This window comes from Manis pentadactyla, chromosome 3, assembly GCF_030020395.1.
Source record: "Manis pentadactyla isolate mManPen7 chromosome 3, mManPen7.hap1, whole genome shotgun sequence".
In the NCBI taxonomy this organism is placed as follows: domain Eukaryota; kingdom Metazoa; phylum Chordata; class Mammalia; order Pholidota; family Manidae; genus Manis; species Manis pentadactyla.
In genome coordinates, this window is record NC_080021.1 from 202445602 (window position 1) to 202472515 (window position 26914).

The 26914-nt window shown below is 53.5% G+C and overlaps 1 protein-coding gene across 4 annotated transcripts in view; it reads left to right on the forward strand.

Moving 5' to 3' along the window:
• COL27A1 (collagen type XXVII alpha 1 chain) overlaps positions 1–26914 on the forward strand; it is a 133896-nt gene that overhangs the window by 64032 nt on the left and 42950 nt on the right. For 3 of the 4 annotated variants that reach the window (XM_036915554.2, XM_036915547.2, XM_036915549.2), the window contains 13 exons: positions 3395–3448; positions 4145–4189; positions 7378–7431; positions 8583–8636; positions 9245–9298; positions 12196–12249; positions 12416–12469; positions 14120–14164; positions 15324–15377; positions 16996–17040; positions 21671–21724; positions 23605–23658; positions 23908–23961. In XM_036915554.2, the coding sequence (XP_036771449.2) occupies positions 3395–3448; positions 4145–4189; positions 7378–7431; positions 8583–8636; positions 9245–9298; positions 12196–12249; positions 12416–12469; positions 14120–14164; positions 15324–15377; positions 16996–17040; positions 21671–21724; positions 23605–23658; positions 23908–23961 (675 nt within the window). The remainder of the gene's footprint in view (positions 1–3394; positions 3449–4144; positions 4190–7377; positions 7432–8582; positions 8637–9244; positions 9299–12195; positions 12250–12415; positions 12470–14119; positions 14165–15323; positions 15378–16995; positions 17041–21670; positions 21725–23604; positions 23659–23907; positions 23962–26914) is intronic. The other variant, XM_036915550.2, reaches the window with a different exon arrangement.

A 26914-nucleotide genomic window follows, 5' to 3' on the forward strand; every position in this document is an offset into this window, starting at 1 on the left:
AATCAGGAAAGTGACGTTGGTGCTGCAGGTGGAAGGACAAATGGCATTCACGTGGGCACAGGGCAGAACACTCTGGGATGGGGCAGTGGCCAAGGATGTCATGCAGCGGAGGAGCAGCAGGGCAGGAAGGTGAGAAGTGGGAGGTGGGCAGGGAGGCCGTGCCAGCATGTCTGCCATGGAGAGTGAGCACTAGAAGCACCCAGGTTTTCTTTCAGGGGTCCCTTGCTGGTATACACCAGAGGAGTAGAACTCAGGCCTGGTTTTGCATCTCGAGCCCATCCTCATGCCCCGTCACTTACGAGTGACAGCAGCGATAGCGGCATCACTGGGTCCTTTGTAAACAGTCAGTACAGGGCTTCTGAATGTGGACTGTGGGGCCAGCCAGCCAGCCAACCGGCCAGCCCTGGGTTCTGGTCCTGCCTGTGTCCCCTGCTCGTTGCTTAGTCTTAGGTAAGTTGCTTCCCCTCTCTCTAAGCCTCAGTTTTCTCATCCATAAAAAGGAATAGAACTAACAGTGGTGCTGATGTCATGGGGGTTACTCTGAGCGGGTGGTGAGTGTCCCAGCAGCCAACAGCAGTCCTGATATAGTGTCAGTTCTCACTAACCAGCATTTGGCCAGCCTTCCAGGACCGAGCGCAGGGTCTGGCGCACAGTAGGCACCCTTCAAATGCTGCCGACGTGGTTGGTTGTGTTCATGTTGGGAGTTGGCGAGATGAAGGGCAAAGTGTGTAGAGCAGTGTCTTTGAGCTTTAGGCAGACGTGGCCACAGGATCCAAGTGAAGGTCATTCTTCCTTGTGGGGACTCGCCGTTCTGTGTGTCGCGTGGCCAGGCTGCCCACAGAGGTGTCTAGCATGGAGCAGACTGGCACTCCGTGGGCCGTACTGGGGGAATGGTGGCCTGGAGTTTTCTCTGTTCCTCCCCTTTTTCAGCCCAGCGAGGGGCCCCAGCAGCATGGGGGGACCTGCCCTAAGCAAGCCCCCACCCTTCCCATGTGTCCCTCAGCCGGAGCCCCTTTTCCACACAGTCCTTGCTCCTTGGGGTTGGATGTGTGCCCTGGCCCCTGCCCCTCCACTCAGAGCCGTTGAGTGTGCACTGGGAGTGTGGGGCCGCAGCAGCTCCCTGTGGCCTCACACAGGTGTCAGTCAGGCCTTACTGAATTCAGTCTCCGCCCAAGCCACCTTCAGGCCTAAGCGCAGAAGAAGGGGCCTGTGTTCCCAGAGCTGCTGGCTGGTCCTCTGCCCGTGGTCCGGACCCCCGTGGGAGTGACAATGCCAGCAGAGCCTCCTCTGTTCATTTGTGTACACGGGGAGCTCTGGGCGGACCACCCCTTGCTCCCTTCATCCAGGAAAAGAGGGAGAGAGAGGCAGCAGCCAAAGTGGCCTGCCCAAGTGCAGCTTTCTGCAGAACTGCCTTCCCATGACTCCAGCCTCTCCCCGGCCAGTGATCCTGGCTTCTGCATTCCCGTCTCTCCCTTCTCCAAAGATTACTTCAGAATTGCCTAGAAGCTCTGGAGACAGACTGCCTGGTGTGACGCCAGCTCTGCCAGCTCTGTGATTCGCTCAAGCCCTAATCTCTCAGAGCCTCAGTTTCCTCACTGTAAAGTGGGGATAGTGGTAGCACAGATCTTGAAGGGCCGTTGTGAGGACTAATTGAGTTGATTTTTGTAAAGATCTTGGCACAGGGCCTTTTGACCAGTGTTTGTATTCTGTTATCACCTGTTAAAGTGAGACCTCACTTTCGTAATGAAAAGATTACTCAGTAGGAATGAAAGCAAAACTTCTTGGCAGAGGCTTAGGTAGAAGGTTTGGTTTGACCCAATCGGGGGGTGGTAGGTGGGTCCTGAGGTCCAGAGAGGAGAAGTGTTTTGCCCAAGATCATACAGTCTGTCCCTGGCAGGGCCACTGCCAGACTCCAACCTCTGCCTCGACTGGTCTAAGTTGTTCTGGTGGTGGGGGTGGGGAGAATCAGCATGGCCTCAGCCAGGCCACACTGCTGTCTGTGAGCTCTACACCCTCCCTCCATCTCTACCTGGGGGCGCCTGCTGCATAGGCCCCTCGGCCCTTCTGCAGGAGCCAGGCAGGAATGTGATGTTTCATTCTTTGCCAGCCTCCCTTCGAGACGTCTCCAGCAGCTCCTACCAGAACCCAGGGCAACCTTTTTGCTCTACTGCATCAGAGTACTCGCCAGGGGACTCCCTGGGACCTGACTCAGGGATGTGGGAACCAGGCCCTGGGAAGTCAAGCACATGGATTGAGCTCACAGCACAGTCACGGGGGACGGAAAAGGGAGAGAAGAGCATTCTAAGGGGCTCACTTTCTCTGGGCATGGGCTTCGTGATACGGCCCTTGCTGAGGGCAGAAGTGATGCGGGTAGGCAGGGAGTGAGGACATTTGAGGGAAAGGGGGTGGGTGGGCTTGTTTGGAGAAACTGCAGTATGCCTTCCCTCTTAACCAGGGTTTCTCAGTCGGTACCACCGACACTGTGAGACAGGGAATTCTTTGTTGAGGCTTCCCCAGACTAGATGCCAGGACGCCCCATCAGTTATAACAGCCAAAAATGCCTCCAGACAGTGCCGAGCACTTTATGAATGTCAGTCAGTTACTCCTCGAAACAACTCTAGAAGGTGCAGAGTATTAATCCCCAATTTAGGTGAGGAAACTGAGGCATGGAGAAGTTAGGCCCCCAAATCACTTAATGAGCGGGCAGCAGGGGGAGAGGAAGCCAGGTCTGACTGTGCCTTAGGCTGGGCTCCCCCTTCCAGCCTCTCCCGAGCCCTCCGTGAAGGGCGCACTGTGCTTGGAACTCGGCTCTCCAGGGTCTAGGAACTCCTCTGCTCCTGCCTTGGACTCATCTGATCTTGATCCAACTCGTGGCCCAAGATCTTAGCATCCTAAGGGTCCATCTCCAAGCCTGGGGTGCATGATTGACAGCCCCACTCCTTCCTTGCTGCCATCCCAAGAAGAGAGCTGAGCTTCTGAGGAGCAGAAAGTGCCTCACCCTCACAAAGCTAGAGGAATCGAAGCCTCTGTGTTTGCTTATTCAACCCTTGCAACTGCTCTCAGGCAGAGGGACCATTGTCCCCAGTTTATAGATAGAGATTGAAGCCCAAAGAGGTCAGCGACATACCCGGTGTCTCTTATCTAAACCTAGTAAGAGGTGGGAAGAGGTGGTGGGAGGGGCCGCAATCAAGAGGTGAACTTGGGAAAGAACCTGTGTGACCTCTATGCCGACACTTCAGGGGAGGTAAACAGAATGGGGAGCACTTTAATTCCAAGACCAATCCAGTGGGGTTGTGTCCCGGAAGCCCAGCCCCGGGAGCCTTGGGCATCCTCCCCGCGGACCGACATCCTGGGAGCTGCCTCTCACGGCGTCCTCTCCTCTTTCTCTTCCCAGGGCGACATGGGAGTGTTGGGTCCTATTGGTTACCCAGGACCCAAAGGCATGAAGGTAAACAGGAGGCATCCCTTAATCTGGGTCTCATCCCAAGTGGGCGTCCTCGGACCCATCTCAGCCGAGAAGGAAAGGAGCCCTGATACAGTGATGCAGGGGAGAGGCCAGGATCCTCAGCGAGGTGCTGGGGTAGAAGTTGGCAGGTTAGCAGCTCAGTTCCTGGGCCTGAGAGTCTGTCATCAGTATGTCCGTTATGCCAGACATCTTTACTGGACCAGAGTCCCTGAGCTGAGCATGAGTCTGATGTGGACCTCAGGACATTGGAAGTCCAGTGTGGGGCATCACCAGGGGCATGGAAACTGTAATGGCAAACTGGTGAGCTCAGTACATCCCTGAGTGGGATGGGCATGCAGGAGAAAGATGGGCTAAAACTGCTAGGTCCATGTTCCAGGGATGAGGCCATTTGGTCAACCTGCATTTGACCCTGCTCATTAAAGCCCATCTCTCCCCATCAGCACGTTTCCCCTCTGAATTTGTTCAGAGTGCTGTGGTTCACAAGTCGCCTGCCCCTTCTCATGCTCCTTCAGTCCACACCATTGCCCTCTGAGCTAGGGGTCATTGTCCTCTTCTGCAGATGAGAAAACTGAGCCCTGAGTTGGGGCATCTAGTACCAGGTCTCCCAGAAACCTAGGGCTTCTGACTTGTGTGGCTTTGAGCCTCCCTCCCAGCTGGACTCTGGCCTTTGTCTTGCAGGGACTGATGGGCAACGTGGGGGAACCCGGACTGAAAGGTGATAAGGTGATCTGAATACTCCCTTATTGCACTGTGTTTTATCTGCATGTGAACAACCCCCCTCCACCTCGACGCTGCTGCTGATTTCTCACCAGGTCCACTCCCCTGCCTCCCCTCTGGCTTTCCTAAATCTGTGCTCCCCAGCTTCCTCCTTGTACCTCTGGGTGGGGCTCAGACAGATGGTCTGGGGGGCATGCACACCTTACAGACAGCATGGGGGAATGTTGAGTGGAGGATAAGGCAACGCTGGTCTCTGAATTCAGAGAGCAGAGCTGAGGCCAGCTTCTGGGCTTAGAGGCCAGTGCCTCAGAACAGAGGGAGGGTGGGGGTCGGGTGGGGGGTGTTGCTGAGAGGATGGGCCCTGGAGCAGAGGTATGATATGGGTCCAGAAATCTCTGCCAGGCATTGGAGGAAAAGAGTCCACATAAACCTCCCAGATTGGAATTGGAACCCAACCCCAGAGAGTATGTGGTCTGAAAATGCCAGGGATGAGCCAGAACAGGCCTCTGAGCCCCTGCCCCACTTTCCTCCCAGCTGCCATGTGTCCTCCCCACAGCTCTGCTGCTGAACTCACCCCGTGCCAAACCAGAGCTGGGGGTGGGTAGGTGGGACCCTGTGGCCCAGAGCAGGGCAGCAACTGGCCTGGGTCCTGCAGCATGGGGGGTGGGGGGCGGTGTGCCCTATACCCTGCCCTGTGGCCATCTTTGTGCTCCCCTTCAGTCTCTTGGCAAACAGGCACCCCAAAGTGGATATGGGAGGGCTTCAGGGCAGCCTCCAAGTTTCCACAAGACTGAGCAGTTGTGAGCTGCCCCACAGCTCCCCTGGCCGGGCTCCTTGTGCATCTGTCTTCAGGTGACTCTGCTCCCCTAAACCTGAGAAACAGGAGCAGGTGTCAGTGCTGGGTGCCATCTGAGTGCTCTGTGGGGCTTAACCCATCCATCCTCCAAACCCCTGTGAGATCGGAAGCTTGCCTGAGCGTACACAGCTAGCACATAGTGTCAGGATTTGAACCCAGGCACCTGTCTCCAGTGCTGACATTCACGGCTGGGGCTGGGTCGACAGACCCAAAGAGAAGAGATGTGTCAAAGGAAACTCAGTGATCTATTAGGGGAGCCAACCCAGGTCCCTAGGCTCTTAGAAAATTAGAATTGCTGGGCTGCAATGGGCACAGCCAGACTACCTTACTCACACCCCCACCCCTATGTAGCTGGGGGGCCGGGGGGTGCAGAACTGCTCCTTTCTACGTCTTCTTCCCCCTTTCCATCCCCTGCTGTCATGCCAGGCCTCCAGCCAGTCCCCTCGCCCTCCCCCACTCAGCCCCGCCTCCAGCTCTGCCCTGCTGGCTGCTAAGCCCCCTCTTCCCAGGCCCTCCCTCTCCAGATAAAGGGGCTTTCTGTTGGGGGCGGGGGCTTCCCCATAGCTAGCTACCTGTTTCCTCTAAGGTTTGACTTCAGCACTCTGGAAAAGTTGAAGTTATGGGCAAGGGGAAAGGAAGTGGGGGAATGGGGGTAGTGAGCTTTTTATAGGTCCCTTTGCAGAGCTGGCCTCTAGCTCATTTTCTTCAGGAACATGGAAATAAATGTGTTACACAGAACTCGGCTGGCGTGCTGACTAGTGGTGCCTGGGACATGTAGAAATGTGAAATCTCTGGAAAAAAAAAAAAGAAGTAGAGGAAATTATTTTCCTGCCCATAGTTCTTAGGAAAATCAAATAAGCTTGGGGGTTAAAAGAAGAATAGAGGAAGAAATCTCTTTCCCGCTCCTTTGGCTGGGGAGGGGTGTTAATGTTGCTGAGAGGGGGGTTCTGATCAGCCTCTCTTGCACTTCCCACCCCTGGACCCTCCCCTGGGGTGACAGAGCCATCCCTGTGTGTTCCGTGGTTGTCCTGCCTAGAATCCCAGATTTTCCATGACCCAACCTGGCCTCAGTCCCACTTACAACCCCTTGGCTCCAGTCTCCCCACATGGAGGCACATTCTGGAACCGACTTGCCTGCTGCAGGCCCAGCTATCTCCAAATCCATTGTCCTGATTTCTTAGATGTCTTTTAAACTTCTTTTTTTTTTTTCTTAACCTCTCACTCCTCCTTTGAATATTAAAAAAAAAAAAAAGAAAAAACGTATTCTTTGGTTCCCAAAACCCTGGGATGTTGTACAGAATTTTCCAAATTGGAAAAATCAAAGTAAGTTTTTAAAAAGTTTTTAAAAATTCTGGCTTTTGTTCAACCAAGGAAGTTCCTCTGCTGGGCCAGACCCTTAACCGTACAATGTGGGTTTGCAAAGATTCCCCATCCTTTCTGGGTTTTTCCTCCCCATTCTACCAGTGCTGCCAGGGTTGTGAATGTTTTCTGCAGTCCGGGGGCCAACGTTCTGTGGGTATGTCCTACATGGAAAGCTGGAAACGATGAAAGCTGTGTGATGTGATCTGGCTCTAAGAAGAAACATCTCCGGATCTGGTTCTGCGACAGCTCATTTACCAGGACGTGGCTGAAAACAGGGAGGGAGCAGGAGAGACCTCCGACAGCCAAAATCAGTGTCACCAAGCCTATGCAGTATGTCATCTTAGGGAAGAAACACCCAGACCTAACTCAAGATCACTTTACTTGCTGTTTACACAGTCTTGGCAAGCCAGGCTCTCTGGTTTCTCATGCTATAGCTGATGAAAGGCAACTGATTAGAAGTAGACCTATGCTGATGCTGGCATAGGAACTCCCACAGAAAGAAGTGACAGTTCCCTGGTGAAGAGTATCAAACAACAGATGCAAGCACTTGGCAGCCACAGTGGTGTGGGCCTATTGTACAGGCTGCACACGCTCCTGTGTGACGTCGCTGATGATGAAGAGGTTGGAAGAACAAGAAACGAGTTTCTCTGACCTGTGGATGTCAGTTCTCCAGGAAAGGCCAGGCAACAGTGGGCAATTTCGCTTCTGTTAGTGGAGTTTTCAGTCACCAGAGCAGCCACAGGCAGATCTGTGACAGGCTGGCTCCGTCCCCCACCAGGGCCTGCCTTCCCCAGCCAGGCTTTTCACTGGTCCCTGAGTGGCCTGTCTTTTACTATCACAAGGTTGCTGCTGGTCAGGTCAACTTCCAGGAATGGCCTCAGCAAAGCTGTACCTTGCCAGTGGGTCTGGAAGTGGGGGAGACTTCCAGAACCCACCGTGGTCTCCAGTGTGACCTTCTCTGCTGGTGTATATTTAGGGTGAACAAGGGGTTCCGGGTGTGTCGGGAGATACCGGATTCCAAGGAGACAAGGTAATTGCAACAGAGTCACCCCTCCGTGCTGCTCCGCTCTCTCTCATCCTGTCTTCCCTCCCAGGGCCCCTCTTGGGTCAGGATCACCTGCAAGATGGCTTCCTTTCACACAGTCCTGTCTTCTCCATTCTCTGTTCACCTTCTCATCATCTCTTCCCTGGACTTTACAACAGCCTCCTGACTTATTTCCAGACCCCCAGCCTCAACCCTCCTAGTCTGTCTTCCTCACTGCCACAGAATTATCTTGACAGTACAGCTCTGCACTGTGCTCACAAACCATCCATGGCTCCCTACTGCTTCCAAAGTGAAGTCCCGGCACCCAGGACCCCAGGGAGCAGGCTGCCCTGACATTTTCCTGCCCCTTGCCATTACAGCACCAGCCCCACTGAACTGCCCACTGCCCATTGAGGCTGTGGCATTGCTGCCTGGCTGGACACCCCCCACTCCCAGCCTCAGCACAGCCCAGCCCTGCCCCGTTATTTAGAAACCTGCTCGGATGCCATTTACTCCACTTGCTCAGGAAGTTGATAGAGACTTGTGCTCAGTCCCCTGCCAGGCAGTGAGCTCCCTAAGGAGATGGCCTAAGGCTGCCCTGGCACAGCTTGCCTCAGGGTCCTGCACAGAAGAATGAACATTTAGGACATGTTTGAGTAAGTGAGTGAATTACTGGCCTTTCTGATTGACTGATGAGCTGCGGCAGCCTGCTGAGGCTGGCTCCTCTTTACCTGTGTCTGGCACCATGTGGCCACATCTGGACCTTACCAGTCAGTCAGCAAGGCCCAGAGATTGGCCAGCTCCCTCTTGGCTGGCTTGTCCTGACCCAGCCTCAGTGTCTCTGGGGGGCAAGCTCTTCTCCCCAGGTCCGGCTCCTTCTCCCCAGGCCCCGGTGTTCCCCAGGCATAAAGAGCACTATGGTGTTGGCTTAGAGCCCAGGGTCTCAAGTCCCAGGACGACCTGGTGAGGACAGAGGCTGCTATCTCACCTCGCGTTCCCAGGGCCCAGCCTGCAGGGATGCTGAGCTGGAGCTCACAAGCAGGGAAAGACGGAGAGCTCCTCCCCACCAAGGTCTTGGCAGGCAAGGAGACCGAACAGCTGACCTTCTGGCCATTTCTGTTCCTCACTAACCCCAGCCTGCTCTGGATCTTTTCCAGGGGAGCCAGGGATTGCCAGGGTTCCCAGGTGCACGGGGAAAGCCAGGGCCCCTGGTAAGTACCTTCTCCAAAATCCCCAAACTTCACATTCTCCACGTGGTCATGGAATGTGGCCAGGGGCACCATCAGTGTCTCATTTCCTCCTGCAAAGCCCTGGGAGGCAAACACAGCAGGGCAGGAATGAAGATTCACCCATTTTACAGATGAGAACACTGAGGCCTGGAGGGGCAGGAACTCACCCAGCATCATAGGCCTCAGTCAGAACCCTTGGCCACCACACAGGACTCCCAATGGCTTGTAAATGGTAATGTTATTAGTTATAGCAGTGGGTGTCATTTACTTAATGTTACAGTGGATCAGATCCTTCCTCTCCTATACCTCTGTCAAGGCTACTAACAACCTCAGGGATTAGAGAATTATTATTGCTCCCATTTTATAGATGGGGAAGCCAAGGTTCTGCTAGGTGAAGTGATTTGCCCAGCATCCCGTGGCTAATAAGCATAGGAGACAGGGTTTGAACAGTAGCTCCTAGTTGTCTAGGCACATTTCTTATACTGCTGAGCTTTTCCAACCACCTACCACCAGGGGGGATAATACAAGGGGTCAGTGGAAAGTGGACCCTCACTTACCACTGCCTCCCCTGCAATCTCTTCTCTTCCCAGGGCAAAGTTGGAGACAAAGGATCCCTTGGGTTTCCTGGCCCCCCTGGGCCTGAGGTATGTGATGCCCTATTTCTCTGTATCTCACTGCAACTGGGACTGGGTGTTGTCCTGGGGAAACTAAGGCCCACATATGGGGAGCCACCTGTCTGAAGTCACTCAGCAAATGAGAGGTGGGGCTAAGAATCAAAATTCTGAGCTTTCCTTTCTGCCTCTGCAGCATGCCCCCTCCTCCACTTCCGGCTTCCCCAGGGCCCCCTATAGCAGTGGGAGAGAAGCTGGTCTCAGCTTTGTGGCCACCTTTGCAGTTACCAGAAAAAACATCAGGAAAGCCCTCTGAGCACTGGCCCTTAACAGGAGCTCCCCACATCCTCTACCCTGAGGTTTCAGACAGCAAACCCCTCTGAGTCCTGGAACTTTTCCATCCACTCACATCTACCCTGGAAAAGTTCAGGGCTCAGAGCTCCCGAAAATGGGGAGCAAGAAGCAAAAGTAAAATCCTAGTGTTTGAATGGAGAATGAGACATAGTATGAGTAAGTAGAACCCTGAGAGTTTCTAATACAGGTGCTAATCAGCATAGGTAGGCTAAATGGTTATTAAAGCTGACACTCACATACAACGGAATGAGGCCCCTGGTTGAGTTCTTTTTGCTCCCCTCCCTCTGCGCCCCAATACGGGGACTATTCTCTGGGGAACAGGGTGAGCAGAGCAGTGCCAGGGCTGTTGTCTGTCCAGGATCCTCAGCACCCAGGCCCTCCAGGAGGTCTGGGCCAGTCCTAGCCGGAGCGTCCCACCCACCCACAGCTCCCTGGCCTCCAGCCTTGCTCTTCCATGAGGTCTCGGAGATGAAAGTCTGGCTTTGCCGCATTCTGCAGACCCTTCTGAAGGTTACTCCTGGTGTCGCCGCGATGGAGGAGGGAGTGTTTCCTGAAAGCTCCAAGTTCTGACTTTCTACTGTGTTGACTTTGGCCGTGACACAGTCCTATCTTTAGACAAATGGAGTTGGCCTCTCTTCCATGGCCCTGATTCCTTCAGGAATCTTCAGTCACTGTGGAAAAAGACTTTTCTGGGAGTCTGGGTTTCTCAGCAGTCTAGCCAGTAGGAAAGCATGTTCCCTCACATTTATTAGGCACCACCTCGTGCCAGGAGGCTGTGTACTATCTTTGCGATGAGACCTTGTTGAATCACTCCTAGGACTGCCTGAGGGAACTATCACTACCACCATTTTATAGATGAGGAAACTGAGTCACAGAGCAGGGCAGTGACTTCCTCAAGGCCACCCACCTACTTGTAGTGAAGAAGGTCTACTTCGGCTCTCTCCTGGGTCCCTGGGCAGACCGGGGGTCTGCTCTCCCATCTTTGTGTTCTGTTTGGATTGGCTGACCCCATATGCAGAAGGTGGCCCTGCTCAGCTGAAGACAGAAGCTGATGAACCTTTCCCAGTATTTGTCCCTTCCCAGACCGTGGGTGGGAGCTCTAGCCTCCCAGCCCTCACGTGAGTGAGCTCTCTCGCTCATCAGTGGGTCCGATCTGTGTGAGTACCAGAATTTGATAGCATCCTGACATCCAAGTTCTCCCTGGAGATAGGCCCACCCCAGCCAGACTTGTTTTCCTAGGACACAGGATCCAAAATCCTTACGGATGCAGATTTTTATTGAGCTGCATTTATTATTAGTTCAGCTGCCAGGCCCTGAACGAGGCACTCGGCTTGCATTGTTCCTTTTGCGCTTCATAACAGCCCTGTGAGGTGGTATTATGGTCACCATTTTATAGGTGAGGAAGCAGAGGCCCAGAGACGCTCAGGAACCTGTCTAGGGTCACACAGTGAGTCGGTAGCAGAATGGGATTTTGAGCCTCTCAATTTGAAGAAAAAGACATGGGGCCTTGGCTTCCTGTGTTAATTCAGAATTCAGGGTCATTCTTGCCTTTGCTAGTGAGAAAAGTGAGAGGATGTTTGAGCTGAAATTTAACAGAAGTTACCAGAAGATCAAAAGAAGAAAAGAAAAGCTACTTAGGAAGGCAAAGTGGATGTGGTAGTGAGAAGGGTAGTTTGGTCTCAGGAATTCTTGTAAGAAGGCTTTGGTTTCTAGCTGGCAAGAAACTGCTGCCCCCAAAGCAGGTGGGACTCTAGGCTGAATTAACAGAGGTGCTATACCTAAAACAAGGAAGGGGATGTTCCCATATTGGCCTGTGCTGGTCCATTCACACCCAGAATAGCATGGGAACCTAGTCATCACCAACAGTAGAAGCTGACCAGTTGGAGGCAGCCAGACTGAGGGGCCCCAGTCCCCTGACTAGATGCAGTTGAAGGGACAGATACGAGCAGACCTCTGGGGATGGGGTAACTTTTCTCCAAATTGGGCAAAGATCACGGTGGGTAGAGCGACCCTTTGTGGGTCCCTGAAGGGCAGCACGAGGTTGTTGAGGGAAAAGGGATGGGATTCTGCTCCACGTCAGGAAGAAGCTTCCACTGCAATTATCCACTGGGAACAGGCCCTGTCTGGAGCAGTGAGTCCTACACGCTTAGCCAGGGCATCGTGGGGTTTTAGCTTTGTACAGAATGAACTGAGATTAATCAGCTCAGCATTTTTCAACCCTTCCAAAGCTATGGCAGACCCAGAACTTAATCAGCCCGCAGAATCACTGCAATCCGAGGTTGATCCTTTGCAGAGCAGAGGATGGCTCTGAACTTTTCGGAGCGGAGGCCTGGGACACAGGAAATTCTGGGCTAGATGCCCTTGTATGTGCTTGTTCCTGTGCTCAGTTCTTTCCTTCATCGTCTTACTTAATTTTCTCGGCAGCTCTCCGAGGGTGATCCCTGCTGGAGAACCGAGGATTGCAGGGTTGGGGTGGTTAACTGACCTGCTCTAGGTCAGCCCCCTCCCAGACCTATGCTCTTGGCATCTCCCTTCACAGTCCCCATGCGTGACCCCTGCTCTCTGCTTCCTCTCAGGGATTCCCTGGAGACATTGGCCCCCCTGGGGACAACGGCCCAGAAGGCATGAAGGTGAGTCCCTGCCCAGGTAGCTCCAGCCGAAGAAGCTGCGAGCTCTGTGGAAACCACAGGCCCTCCAGGCTGGCTGCCTGGCTTGGAAGCAGAGGAAGGACTTGCCAGCCTGTGAAGGAGGTGGAGGTGCTACCTCTGAGACCCCTTTCTGTTCCCTTCTCACCAGGGTAAGCCTGGAGCCCGAGGCCTGCCGGGACCCCGTGGGCAGCTGGGCCCTGAGGTGAGACCGTCTGGCCCTGACCCTTGCCCTTTCCTCCACAGCCCCAGCCTGCTGTGTTCTGGGTCTTGGAGGCCTTAGCTGGAGGCCAGGGCCCCTCAGCCAGGACGCAGCCCAGGACGGCCTTGGGCTCACCTCCCAGCTCATCCTTTGCAGCCCTGCCCTATGACCCATGCAGGGTCCTTCCCTGCCCTGGTCTGGCTGGCAGGTCACCCCCTCCCTCCACAGCATCCCACCAGCTCGGGTCTCTTGGTGGCTCACAGTAGCATGTGTGTCGGGCGTTGTGTGGGAATCATTAGCTCTATCTTAGAGGAGAGACCCTGAGACTCAGAGGGGGTGAAGAAACTGTGTGGGGTCCCATGGTGTGGCAGACAGGGTCAGGATTTGAGCCCAGGTCTGCTTGAGCCCAAAGCCGATAATAGATAGACTCTGTGCTTCTGGGAACTGCCTGGGGGCATCCCCACAAGACTTGAACAACAAACACTCTAAGTGGCAGAGTGAAGATTTGCTTATTTATTCTCATGATGACTGCGATTGAGAAGTTCTCCACAGGCCTGTTGGAGCCCTAGCTGGAGGATTTTCGGGCACCCCAGGGGCTAGACCCAGATTTTGCCTGTGCACAAGGCCCTCTACCACCCACCTTGGCTCAGACCCCAGGGCCACGGTGAGAGAGGAGACCCAGGCTCATGGTGACCATGGACAGGCATCCAGCAGGCATGGGTCCCTTCTCACGCTGGCTTTGCGTCTGGCAGGGTCCCAGTGCAGCTCTGGAACCACCACATGGGGCTGCTTTACTGGAAGCTGGGGGGACAAGTCTGGAGGAGGCCCCTTGGTTAAGCCTGGCATGCCAGAGGGACCAGTTTGGAGGCTGCCCACACCTGTGGGAGGATCTGAAGAGTCTCCATAGGCCAGAGTAGGAAGAGAGGGGAGAGGAGGGAAAGACAGTGCTTCTGTCCACACCTGCATTACCGCTCGAGAAAACCGTCAATATTCCTGCCACTTGCTCATGTCTTCATTGATTCATTCATCCACCCATACGTTCATTCACTTCTCCATTTATTCCCTCCCATACTCTCCTCCTGACCCTCACTCACCACACATCCACTCAACACTGTGCACACCCATCCTGAGTCATGTTTGTGGGGTGGGGTTGGGGGGCTTCATAAAAGAATAAGAGATCATTGCTGTCCTCCAGGAATTCAACTTAAGCTTCTCATCCTATTTTAGGATGATGCTCAGTACACTGTTACAGACAGGGAAACTGAGGCACAGTGAGGCTAAGGTCTTCCAACAAGTAAATGGCAGAGTTCAGAAAAGAGCTCTTAGCTTTGTGCTGCAATCTGGGGCTCTAGTCCCACAGTATATGATGGAGTTTGACCTTCCTGCCCAGCACTGCCAGGAGCCAGGCTGGTCACATTCAGATGACACTGGGAGCCTCATGCACACTGCTCCCTGTGTGGCCTGGCCTCTAGGCCATGACCTCTGCCGCCTCTGCCCTGGGTAGGGCTGGGGGGCTGCCCAGGTGCACCATTTCTCTTAGTCCAAGAGAGTTCTCCACTGTCCACCCCTTTCCCTCCTTTCTGGTCAGGTTCTCTGAGACTCCTCCTGATTGACTTTCTTCTTTCTTTCCTCTTTCGTGTTACCCAACTCTAGGGAGATGAGGGACCCATGGGGCCACCAGGGGCCCCTGGCTTAGAGGTAAGTGCTGCTGGTCTGGGGGAGGTTGTGTGTGGGGGGGGATTTGTTGCACCGAGCCAGCTTAGGGGGACGGGCGACATCTGGGTGGTGCTCTGGAGAGAAGCCATCAGGGAGGGCCTTGGGCCAGCTGGAGAGGGAACTCGGTAGGCCAGACCCCAAAGGAGAGAGGCAGGAGGCAGGAAACCAACCAGCTCTTCTTCCTTTGCATTCATCTTCTTTGAATTCTCCCAGGAGAGGGGCACTGTTTTTCTTAGATTCATTCAAGGACATCAAGGCTGCAGGAGCTGGGGGTTTAGCCTGGTATCTGCCAGCCAGGAGCCAGGGTGCCCCGCCTGTAACCTCGCGCTCTGTTCTCTCCAGTGCTGCAAGGGACCATCCCAAGGTCCTTGTCCCACCCCATCTCCTCCCAGCCATTGCAGAAGTCAGCAGTTCATGGATTTTTTTGGTCTCAAGAACTCCTGATGCTCTTAAAAATGGTTGAGAACCTAAAATGCTTTTCTTTGTGTGGGTTACATCTATCTTTCTGAGTTTAGTAATTAAAACTGAGAAATTGCAAATGTATTTATTAATCCACTTAAAATTAGTAATAAACTCATTTCATGGTAACAAAAATAATAGCTTTACAAAATATAAATATATTTTTTCCAAAGTAAAATAGCCTAATGAAAAGAGTGGCATTGTTTCACCATTTTTGCAAATCTCTTTAACGTCTGGCTTGAAAGAAGTCAGCTGGGTTCTCCTGTCTACATACGCAGTCAGTGTGTTGATGATGCCACATGTCACGTAGCCTCTGGAAAACACGACTTGCATTCACGAGCATGAGCATGGCACAGGCAAATGACATCTTAGTATTATTACAAAAATAGATTTGGTCCCATGAATCTCCTGAAAGGATCTCAGGGACCCTGTCAGGGGTCTGGCCCCTTCTGCCAAGTCCCTGCCTTTTCACTCCCCTTGAAAGCAACTTTCATCCTCCTTGTTTACAAAGGAGACCAGCGGGGAGAGGAGACTTGCCTGAGGTCACACAGCCGCAGATCCTCCCCGCATCCCCGGGCAGCTAGCAGCCGGTGACATCGGAGCTCTGCATGCCTAGGCCGTGTCCTGGGACCCAGCCGTGCTGCCCCTCCCAGCTCCTCTCACTCACCTCTCTCTGTTGCAGGGTCAACCTGGCAGGAAGGGGTTTCCTGGGAGGCCTGGTCCTGATGGCTTGAAGGTAAGGGAACTAGGATGTGGCTGGGCTGGTGGGCAAGGGGAGGGAATGCCTGGAGAAGAGGATGAAATGGGGAAGCCTGCATCTAAGGCCCCCCAGGAAAAACCCTGAACCCCATGGCCAGTTGTGAAGAATGGGGGGAAGTGGTCCCCATTTATCACAAAGTATAGGTAACAGAGAGGGAAAATGGACATATCCTAAATGTCCAGCTGTGGGCTAGTGTTTAAGTAATGGGATACAATGTAGCCACCACGGCTGGTCCGGTAGAGTGTTGTACAAGATGGGGAAGTGCCCGCACATCCGGAGGGGGTGGTAGGAAGCAGGTTGTAGAATGGTACGTCATGGCATGCAGGGGCTGGTGGCACCGCGTTCCTAGGTGCTCAGAGCAGAGTAGAATGTGGACAGGGTCATCTCTGGGTGGTGGGAGTACAGGAGATCTCCATTTTCTTCTTTGGGCCTCTATGTTTTCCCAATTATATACCATAAATATGTACTGCATTTGTGAACAGCTTTTTTTTTTTTTTTTTGAAGTCATCAAACAAGACCTGGCTGGGGTAGGAGAGTGGTGATCCTTAGCACAACACGGCCAGCCTTGATTAATGACTTTCCAAGGACTCCCCTTGAGAGGTGGATTTTCCCAGCCATCCCGGGCAGGGATTGTTGGGCCAGGCTTACAGCTGGGCATCCCCACAGAGCGTTAGGGGAGCCTGGTGCAGCCGCTCCCTCCCCTCAGGGGAACTGGCCCCTGTGCCTACCTGGCGCCTCTGGTTTGTGAACGTGAGATCTGGGGGGAGGATGAGGCTCAAACCAGGATTGCAGCCACATTGACTAGTGAGCCGAACTCCTGGCTAGTCTGAGCCCACTTCCTGCCCTCTGAGGAGTCAGCCTTTCTCCCTCCATTGCCACAGGGTTTCTGTGGTGGGAATGCCAACATAGCCCAGGTGGACTCGTCCCATGGGCCTGCTTGCTTTTCTGCAGCCCCTGCTGTGGGAGACCCGGGTGGCTGTGGCTGCCTGAGGAGCAGGAACCGCCACAGCATGGGGTGAGGCTCACAGGCAAGGCTGCGAGAAGCTGCCAAGAATGAGCTGGAAATAGCCTGGGAGACCAATGAGTTTGATTCCCCTTCTTCACAGCTGGGGAGCCCACGTCACTTGAGAGCTGGTGGCAGAGCGCTGGTGGACTAGGGTCTAGGACCCAGGTGCTCTGCTCCCTGGTTCTCTGCTCTGCCTGTGGTGGGGCATCCTGATGCAGTTGGAATGGGAATATCAGTCAGGCAGACCCAAGTTCCAGTTCTAGACCTACCTCTAGCTTTCTGTGTGACCTCAAGCAGGTAACTTTACCTCTCTGAGCTTCATTTGCCACCTCCACAAAACGCAGTGGGTTGATGAAGGGGCCCAAATGAGATCTAGACATTAGGGTGCCGTGTATTCTGCCAAGGACCACTCAGAGGGAATGGGTGACTTGAATTGTCTCTGGGGCCACAGGTTCTGTCCAAGTGTCCCTTTGTCCCTGCCATTTGTTTGGAGTCTCAAAGACCAAACTCTGGAGTTGGAGATGTTTCCCAAGAAGCCTAGACTCCCACTGTCCCTCCCACGTGGTCCTCTTCTTTGTTTCTGTGCAGGGGGAGCCAGGCAATCCTGGAAGGCCCGGGCCGGTGGGTGAGCAGGTAAGTCAGCAGCACGCCCGGAGCGTAATGGCTCCCTTCATGCAGCGCTCGCTCTGTGCATTGGGTGAGCACTCCATGTGACCCCTCATTTCATTCCCATCCCAGCTCCAGAGGTAGGTCCACTCCTCACCCCTTTCGTTGATAAGAACACTGATGCTCAGGGAGGTGAAGTCACTGAATGAGGAAGCCGTGAATCATAGTCACGACAGCCATTCCCCACGGCCTGACTCTGCGGATGTTTTTGGGGCATTTGCCCAAATGCTTTATATGACTTTGCTCCCAGAACGTTTAAACTGGAAGAGCCCTTAACAGTTGCTGCCCATACTCATTTACAGATGGGGAGGCCAAAGACCAAAGAAGCATAGCCACTTGCCAGAGGCCCTTGGTCCAGGCATCCCTAAATCATAAAGGAAACGAAGTTCCCACACAGGGCTCTGGCTAACTGGGAAGCCAGACCAAGGTCTGATGAAGAGAGGAGGTTGCAAGTAGTCTTTAAAAGGAGATGGGAGGATCACAGCCTTCTTTATCAAGGGCCCAAGCCTCAGCAGTGGAGAGCGTCAGGTCTGAGCACTGGGTGGACAGACAGCCTTAGTCCTTCCTCCACAGCCCGGCACCTCCTGAAAGCTTCACCTCTGGGCTAGGAGGTGATGTCAGAAGGTGGTAGTGTCCCTCACTCCTTTAAAGAAGGACCTCACTCCTGAACCCTGCAAGGGGGGGACTCAGGCCAGAAGGAGGAATGGTGCTGGGGACCCAAAAGAATTTGCTCCCCCGAAGGAGCCCCAACAGTGCCGTGAGAGCCGCATACAATGGGCTTCTTCACCAGGCCTGCAACATCTGTTTGGGGGGAAGAATGGGATTAAAGCAGGAGGACGACTAGATTTTTGAAAGCTTTCCAGTGTCATTCAAGCGCATTCTGTGGGAAGCCCGGGAGTTTGGAAGGGCTACTGTGGCCTGGATATATTTCCTGACTGGAAAACAAAGGGAATATGATCAGCAAATTTCATAGTTAATTTCACAGTTTCGCTGAAGGTACGGCCCTCGGGAAGTAGACACTCGGAATCCTAGAATGTCAGGATAGGAAGGGTCTTTAGAAATTGCTCTGTCCTCTGGTCCTAACTTCCTTTGTGCCTGGGACCACTTTGGCAGGCTGGTGAAGCCCATGGACCTCTTTTCAGAGTAGTTTATAAATGCATAAAATAGAAAACAAAGGATCACAAAGGAAATCAATTATATTGAAATGCAAGCATGAGAATATGTTAAAATGTGACATGCTTCTTTATTGACGCATTCAATAGTGAGATCGAGCAGCAGGTGTAATAATGGCCTCGCTTTTTAAGTGGTGACAAGCTTAATATAGTTTGAAATCTCTGCAGTAATGATGGCAGTGTGACATGTAAATATCTGAAACAGTTACAGCTATTGTGAGGTTGTTGCCTGCAATCATTTGAGGGAAATGCTGCATTTCAATTAGAGGGTCGTGAAAATAAAAGTTGTAATTTTTCCCATTCAAGTTCATGGAACCCCTGAATTACATCCACGGACCCTTCCAGAGACCCCTGGATCCCTGTCCATGTTGGCAACCTGGGGTGCATGGAGGAGAAGGGGCTTGACTAAGATGACTGAGGAAGGCGGTGGCAAAGCTGGGGCCAGGAGGAGTGGCAACCCTGCGTGGGGCAGCCCCATGCCCAGTGGGTCAGCAGAAACCCCAGCTAGCTGCCTGGCTGGCCTGGACATAGCAAGAAAAAGACCTCTCTGAGCTGGAACCCTGTGGCTACCACTAGGCACCCTGGGGTACTCTACCAGCTGTTCGTTCCCATGGCCCCCTCCCGATGTTGTGGGAAGGGACAGGCAGAATCAGAATCAGAAACATCTCCAGAAACGATTATAAGGACTTCCTTATTATCACAGTATCAGCTCCATTTATAGGACACCTGTCAGGTATCAGCACTGTGCCAAACATATTCTACACCATTGCCTGAAGTTCCTCTGGCAGCCCAATAGACATAATTATCTCCATTTTGCAAATGAAGAAACCAAGCCTCTGAGAAGTTAAGTAATTGCTAACACTATCCCAGGCAGTAACATGTCAGAGCAGAGGCTGACACTCAGGTCTGCTGGCTTCCCAAGACCTGCCCTGGAGGGTCTGGAAAACCTTTGACTTCCTGAGCCCATGCAGTTTTCTAACTGCCAGAGTACCCTTGGCTTACCAGGCCCTGTCCTAGGTACTGGAACACAAAGACGGTGATGACAGGCATGGGCCTCGCCTTTAGGAAACTCTGTCCAGGATGAAGCCAGGCATGTAGACAACCATCCCTGAGATGCCTAGTCCAGCAGAGGACCCATCACTGTCCTCCTGCCCCTTGCATCCCCAGGGCCTAGCAGGATGTCTTATGAGAGAAGCGAGGGAGGGAGCGAACTCCCACAGCAGGCAACAGCCCCTGCACTCAGGACAGCGTGAGGCCCAGGCCAGCCTTCTCCCCAGAGCAGGGACTCAGCTCCTGCCTGGGCACTGCCTGCTATAGGGGACAGTGCTGCCTCTTCCCCTGTGCCCTCTTGCCAGCTCTCTAGGAGCCAGCTGTGCCCACAGCTGTCAGAGTGGCTTCTCTATCCACCCCACCAGATGGAAGCCCTGGGCCTCTGGGGCTGGCTTCCCAGCCAGCCTTAGCTCCACCCGCAGGACAGGCCTGCCAGGATGTTCTGGACAGTGCCCCAGGGGAGTCCCGGGGCGGGGGGTGGGCAGTGGGGCACTGCTGTATGGCCCTCATTCACTAGGATCCTGTTTGGCTTCTTGTTGGAGGTTTATGACCCTCCTGCCTTCCAGGACCCAACAACTCATAAATTTAAAGTAGCTATGAAATTTCTGCTTCTCTGGGCCAGTCCAGAAGTCTCTGGGCCTCTCAACAGAGTGGTTTTTATTCCCTCCAGGAGGCGTCCTCTAAATGTCTGAGTGCTCCCTTGTGGGGAGCTCAGGCCTCTGTCTTAACCCTGTGCCCTTTTAAAATAAACCAGAACGGGATGGGAGGGAACTAAGATTTATCGAGTGCCTGCATGTGCCACGCATTATCCCCAACACTCAGAACAACCCAGGAGGTAGGGAGAGACCTTTATCTCCAGTGGCCTGCCCTTCAGATGCGGCTCAGAGAGGCTCTGCTATTTGCCCGGGGTCTCCAAACCTGATGACTAAAGGCCAATGACACTGATAAAGCATCAGGTACTGAGTTTGGCACCTAGTAAGTGCCAACTATTCTTATTAATATTGCTACCTCCTTGAAGATGCTCTGAGTTAATTTTTTGAAGCAAGTTGTTGCCAAAGTCAGATACTTGGTTATTTTCTGTGACTTATGAGCCTTGACCTCATTCCTTGTACCTTACCCCCCTCACCTCATACTTTGACCCTGAAGGGTCTTTGAGCCCAGGGAACCAGGAGCCTCCATGTGTGGTGGTGGTGCTAGAGTGCTCTGATCAGGGCCACATGCTGGAGGGACAGGTACATGGGCTTTGGAACCACACAGACCAGAGTTGAATCCCTGGCTGCAGCGACAAGACACACACGGTCCTGGCCTGAGCTGCCCCCTTTAAAACTGTCTGTGAGACCCACAGAGCGGACCCTTTAGAACTGGGTGCCATAACTTCCCTCTAGTGGACAGACAGGTTGGCCAGCTCCACTGACTGAATGTAAACTTCTTATCCATTTCTGGTCAGGTTCAAGGTCTCATTTCTTTTTGGATATAGTCTGGGAACAGAGAGCAGGTTTTATGGGACAAATCCACTCATTCCTCCATCTTTCCTAATTTTCCCACAACCTCTTGGCTGCAAACCCGGGTTCTTCTAAAGGCTTTTTCCATATTTGCAGCCTTGAACCACACAAGATCCCTCTCTGCTAGAATTTTCCCTAGCAGAGCAGAGTGTGGGTCTGGGCAAGGAATTGTCTGTGCTTTCCTCAGTGACTCCTCTAGTCTGTTCCCCTCACTGTGTGTGCACATGTTTGCCTGCTCAGGGGGGCAGTGAGGCCTGCAGCCACCTAGGGGAACCCCTGGAGCCTGGAGCGTGGAGGCCAGTTATCAGCCAGTGGAGTTAAAAAGAGCAACAGGAACCGCAGTGTGTGAGTGTGTGTGCCCTTCCAGAAAGGAGAGGAAGCTTTCGCAAGACAGTATAAAGGCTTCCACTTCCCAGATTTCAATCAGGTCTTTTGGCAGAGGCTGTTAGTGGTATTTCTATTCTGACTAGCAGGTTTGTTTCTCACTTTGAAATGGCCTCAGAGCCCCAAAAGATGAGGACAGATTGCTCACAGGCAGGCCTCTTCCCAGCTGAAGGGCCAACCCCAGTCCGCCCCCCAAACGTGACCGCCTCCAGCCTGCCTCTGGCGCTCCCAGGGATGCTGGCAGGGGCCCCACTGCTTGGCTCCTCACTCAGAACCATCTGGTGGAGTGAGGGAAGTCAGGATCGCGCCTGCAGAGAAGCAGCTCTCTCCTTGGTGGCGGCCACACGGCCACACGCCAGCTGGCTCAACAGGCACAGGGCAGGAGGCGCGGGGAGACGAGTCCACGGGGAGGGAGCTGCTTTTGCCGCTCAGCGCGTCCCTGAGTTCATGTTACCTCCTTTTTCTCACTTTCATAAATGTGTTTTATAGGGACTTCTGGGATTCATTGGTCTGGTTGGGGAGCCAGGAATCATGGGAGAAAAGGTAAGTTCCGCTGGGGGCAATAAACAAATAGAGCTTGTATTTTGACATTTTAAGAGATGAATGGAGCAGTTAACCTGAGGATTTCAGACCTCTAACCCTCAGTCTCTCCTAGCTCCCCTGGCATTCCAGACTCTCAAAGAGCCATTGTCCCCTTTCTCCGCATCCCCTGGGGCCGCTGCCCTGCCCTCCTGCCAGCACCCCCAAGCGCAGTTGCATCTCTGCGTGACTGCCGGCTGATGCATGTAGTCTGGGCCGTCGTGGCTGGGCACTTGTCCTGCACAGAGGGGGGCAACAGAAGGGAGGTAAATGGTCATCTTTTTAAAAAAGGAGAACAATTCTTCAGGTTGCCTTTTAAATCCCCCAGCAATTTGTTTTAGAGAGCAGATAACCAAACCTTAAACAGGAGAGGTAACTTCCTTAAGGTCACTCACACGGGAAGTGGCAGAGCTGGGATTTGAACCAGGTTTAGTACCCAAGGCCCCTAAGCCACTCTGCCTTACGTTGGCTCCCAGCTCACAAACAGGTTGTGGCTTCCCACTTCCCACCAGGGGCACTGGAGGGTACCTGCTTTCTTTTGTAGGCTTGTCTGATCCCTAAGCAGGTCCTCTCGGGGAGCCAAGCTTATCCCTATTGGACAGATGGAGAAACTGAGGTCCAGAAGAAGGAAGCCTTTACCCTAATCTACTCCCCCCCTGCCTCTCCAGGCCCATCTGTGCCTCCCTCTTCATCATTTCCTATGTCCCAGATCCTCTGGCCACCACCATCTCCTTCTCCTCCTCCGAACTTTTCCTTTTGAAGTAACTGCAGATTCACAAGAAGTTGCAGCAAATTGTGCAGAAAAGGTCCCATGTGCCTTCCACCCCATTGCCTCCAGTGGTAACATCTTACATAAATATAGCGCAGTGTCAGAGCCAACTCTGGCCTCCTTCTGTTGCTCAAAAGTTCCATGTCCCTCCTCACTTGTGAACTATTGCCTCTGCCATCCCCTCAACCAGGTTCACCCTTCCCATGCGCACCCCTCCACCTTCTCTGCCTAAATGATTCAATTGTCCTTCAACTCTCTTGGGTCAAGCAGGACTTCCTAAGGGAAGCCTTTCCCATCACATCTCGGAACCCAGGTGGGTCAGACCCCCTACTGAAATGCCTCAGCACGAAACCCACTCCCTCACCATACTAATAACCCCATTTGCATCTGTTTCGGTGATTTGTGTCCATCTCCAAAACACTCTGTCTCCCTCCATGAGAGCAACATCTGTTGTTTCCACTTACTATTGTATCTTCGGGGATTAGCGTATCATGTCAGGCATATATTTGATGCTCAATAAATAGGGGTGTACAAAAAACAGCCTCACAGAAACAGAGCCAGAATTCCAACCCAGAGCCCCTGCCTTCCTGCCGGCTGTATCTCTGTCTGCTACACCGTCTCTGCCCGGTCTGGATTGGTCACGAGAGAATGAGTGACATCTCATTTGGGGGCAAGGGGTGGGGAGAAAGAAAGAAATGTCTTCTGTTGCCATCTGTACCTCAGCAAGCCCAGCCCAGGGGATGCTAGGCCTAATGAGCACCACATGACATAGGTCAGGATCAAGGGGGACAATGCAATTAGGGCATCCTTGATCTGGACCACCCCTGTGCAAGGGAAGCGCACTGTGTGGCATGTTGCAATGGGATTCTGAGGCCTCCCAGGACTTGCTGGGGGTCTTGGCTTCTGCTGAATGAAATTGAGTTCCCTCCCTCTCCTGTGACCATCCTGGGGGATGTGGCTGTAGACCTTAGACAAGTCCCTGCCCTTCTTTGGCCTCTGGAAGGCCCTCTGCATCTGCCCCCCCACAGAGCCACCCTATAGCTGTGACCTCCCTGAATTGCTGTCTCCATCACAGGGTGACCGGGGCATGATGGGCCCCCCAGGCACGCCTGGCCCCAAGGGGGCGATGGTAAGGAGAGAATCGGCATCTCCTCTTCCTCTCTTGTCCCAGCCGCAGTGACAGCTGTGCTCTCCGCCTGCCTCCGCATACTCCAGGCAGTCATGATGACCAACTCCTTCTAAGGCGCCTGCCTGCTGCCCTCATGGCCTGGGGCTGGGGTTGGGGCCAGGGTCGGGGCTGAGCTGGCCAAGGTGGGGCTGAAGGAGGGAGAGGCACCTTCCACAGCTGAGTCCTTCTTTTTCATCATTCTCTTGGTAGGGTCATCCTGGAACTCCAGGTGGCGTTGGGACCCCCGGAGAGCCTGGACCTCCGGTAAGCAAAGCCCTCATGTTCCTTGAGCTCAAACTTCCTGGGCAGTAATGGTGTAGAGTCCAGGGAATAATGAGTTCAGGCTGCCCTGGCCCTCCAGAGGCCAGACTGAGAGGCTCTCGGTGTGATGCAGGAGGGAACAGGAGCCCTTGATGTTCACACACACCGGTTCTCTGTGCCTATTAGGGAAACAAGGCCTACTGAGTTCCTGAATATTTCCGAGCACCTATTGTATGAAAATGATAAGAAATAGGTCTGCTCTTAAGATTCTCACTATCTGGTGGGGTGCCAAGTATAAGCATTCTCTCCTTCATTAATAGACCTTTACTGAGCACCTACTCTGTGCCAGGCAGCCCCAGGTGCCGAGTGGCGGTCCAGTGGGACTAGCCTAGGGGCGAGAGGCCTGGACTTGGGTAACTATCATCCGAAGACAGAGGTGCTAAGCACCAGGTGGCTCTGTCCGCCCCCCATAATCCTTATGATGAGGTGGAAAACTCTCAGAAAGCTGAGTTGGGGTCAGAAGCCAGCACTCTGGGCTCCTGATGGTATGTGTTCCCCCTGTTCATGAGGAGGAAGAAAAGCCACCTCTGGCCTGGGGCTGGAGGGGCTGGTTGGCAGGTAGAGACACCCAGCTTGGATTCTGAGTGTCCCCACCCACCCTGCCCAAAGGCTGCTGCCCCCTGCCTTCCACAGTGACACTGGTCCTGGTACCAGGGTCCAACAGACGCTCCTGGAGATGGGCTGATTGGATGCCGTCAGCCTGGGAGGTGCCCAGGACAGAGCAGAGCCCAAGTACAAGGATGCTAGTGTCCCTCACCAAACCCTTAACTCCAGTGGGAGAAGGAAGCCTGGAAAGGAGACACTGGGTTGTGGGAAAACAGTGGGGATGACCAAACCAGCACGTAGAAGGAAGGTGCTGGCCTCCTCTGAATCCCCTCCTTTCATGGCTCCCCTGACCCCCACCCCACTCTGCTCCTCAATGTCTCCATCTGTTTAATGGGTTGGCTCAGACTAAATGAAATCAGACAGTAGCTTGTGGCTTTCAGATCCCAAGGCTGCCATTGAGCCTCCACTCCTGCTGTCTAGGGCTGGTCCCCTGGATCTTTTGGGGCTCCTCCTGGCCAGCCAGCTGCCCCTAGTGCTGCCGGGGAAGCAGGAGAGCCGCCAGCATCCAGAAATCTGACACACGTGAGTCAGATCCTGGCCACTTACCATCTGTGCGATTGTTAGCAACATTCATAGCTTCTCTGAGCCTCAGTTTCCTTGTCTGTAAGCCAGCACGGTACTACCTTTATTATGAAATCATTGTGAGAAAAAAATGATACAGTGCATGATGCGATGCTTAGCAAATCACCTGCATATACAAGTGCTTTAATGACTGGTAATATAATAATTCTATTACTATTTGTTAGGCACAATTATTATGAGCATGATTTGTAAGACTATTACTATTAGTGACATTTCTAAGGATACTATTCACATCTGATTGGCATCTTCCCTCTTCTCCATCCATGTTCTCCTGCAGCCCGTTAGGGTAGTCTGAGATTATTATCTCCGTTATTTGGGGAGGGGAGCCAGTCATGTTCTAGGACCTCCAGTTTCTGACCTCTTGTCCCTTAGATAGAGCTGATGACTACCCTTTACTGAGGACTCTCCACGTCATTTTGTCTTCCCCACAACTCTAGGAGCTGGGGACTCTCCTTATCCCCCTTTCCTAGATGATGAAACTGAGACCCAAAAGAGTTTAAGTCACTTGGTAAAGGTCACAGAATTATTAAGGGGCAGAGCTGGGATTCGAACCTAGGTCTCTGGTAGAGCAGTCTGCTCTGAAACTCTACAGCCTCTCAGTCAAGACTTGGCTCCTGAAATCTCCCAGTGACACATTGCATGCCTTCCGCAATCCGAGATCCCTCTATAAATGGTCTGTTCTCACCCAGTCTTCATGTTCTTCACCATCTGGGAGTCAGATCTGCCTTTTTATGGGGCCAAGCTTGCTCCACACCTTACTGCTCTGCTAACAGTGGGTCAGGTTGGGACCCAGCCCCTCGCATCAGCCCTGGAGTAGCAGCTGTCTGAGGGTCTGCACCCCTGGAAGCCATGAGGAGAGAGGAATGGGAGCAGCGCTAGTTTTCCTGAGGCCCCAAACGGAGCTGGGCCTCTCCCTGGTATTTGGAAGGGGGGTGAGGCCGCCTCTTCTCGTAAAGCAGCACGCCCAGTCGGGGCTGGACTGCTGCACCCAAGGCTCCTGGCGGTCGCAGGGTGAAGGCACTGATCGGTGTGTGCAGCTGAGAACCCAGGAGAGACGGTGGGCAGTGAGGCAGCCTGCTTCGTCTCTTGGCCTTCTTTCTCTCCCTCCCTACCCTCCATCCTCTTCAATTGTTTGTGCATTCGTGTTCCTTTGACAGATCCCTAAATCTTCATCAGGCCTGATCCGGGGCCAGGTGCTGGGAACTCCAAGCACAGGCCGCCCTTGTTATCTTCCCGCCCTCCCATCCCCCCTTGTGCTCTTGTCGTTCCTTCGTCAAGCTGAGATGACTTGGGGTCTTCCCCGGGCCAGGCCCTGTTCCCTGCTCATTGCTTCCCCCACCTCTCCCCCCTCACCTCAGGGCTGTGGTCTGGTTCTTCCCCTCTTACCCCAGGCTGTTCCTGCCCTGGCCAGAGCCTTCTTTGGCTTTCAGATGACATCCGGTCCTGGCTGGGGACAGAACATGGGTCACTGTACTCGTCTTACTGATGGGGGAAGGAAAGGGGGAGTGGGCCGGCCTTTGAGGAGACATTTGTGAGGAGTGTCACTGTAGCTTCCGGTTGTTGGTTTTGAGATAAGAAGGAAATGGCTCACCCATCCCCACTTCTAGATTCCCAAGGAAAGTGAAGGCCCACCTGCACCCAACCCAGGGTGCTGCCATGTGCTCAACGTTGCAGCTTACTGGGTGCTTCTTCCAGTGGGTCAGATTTG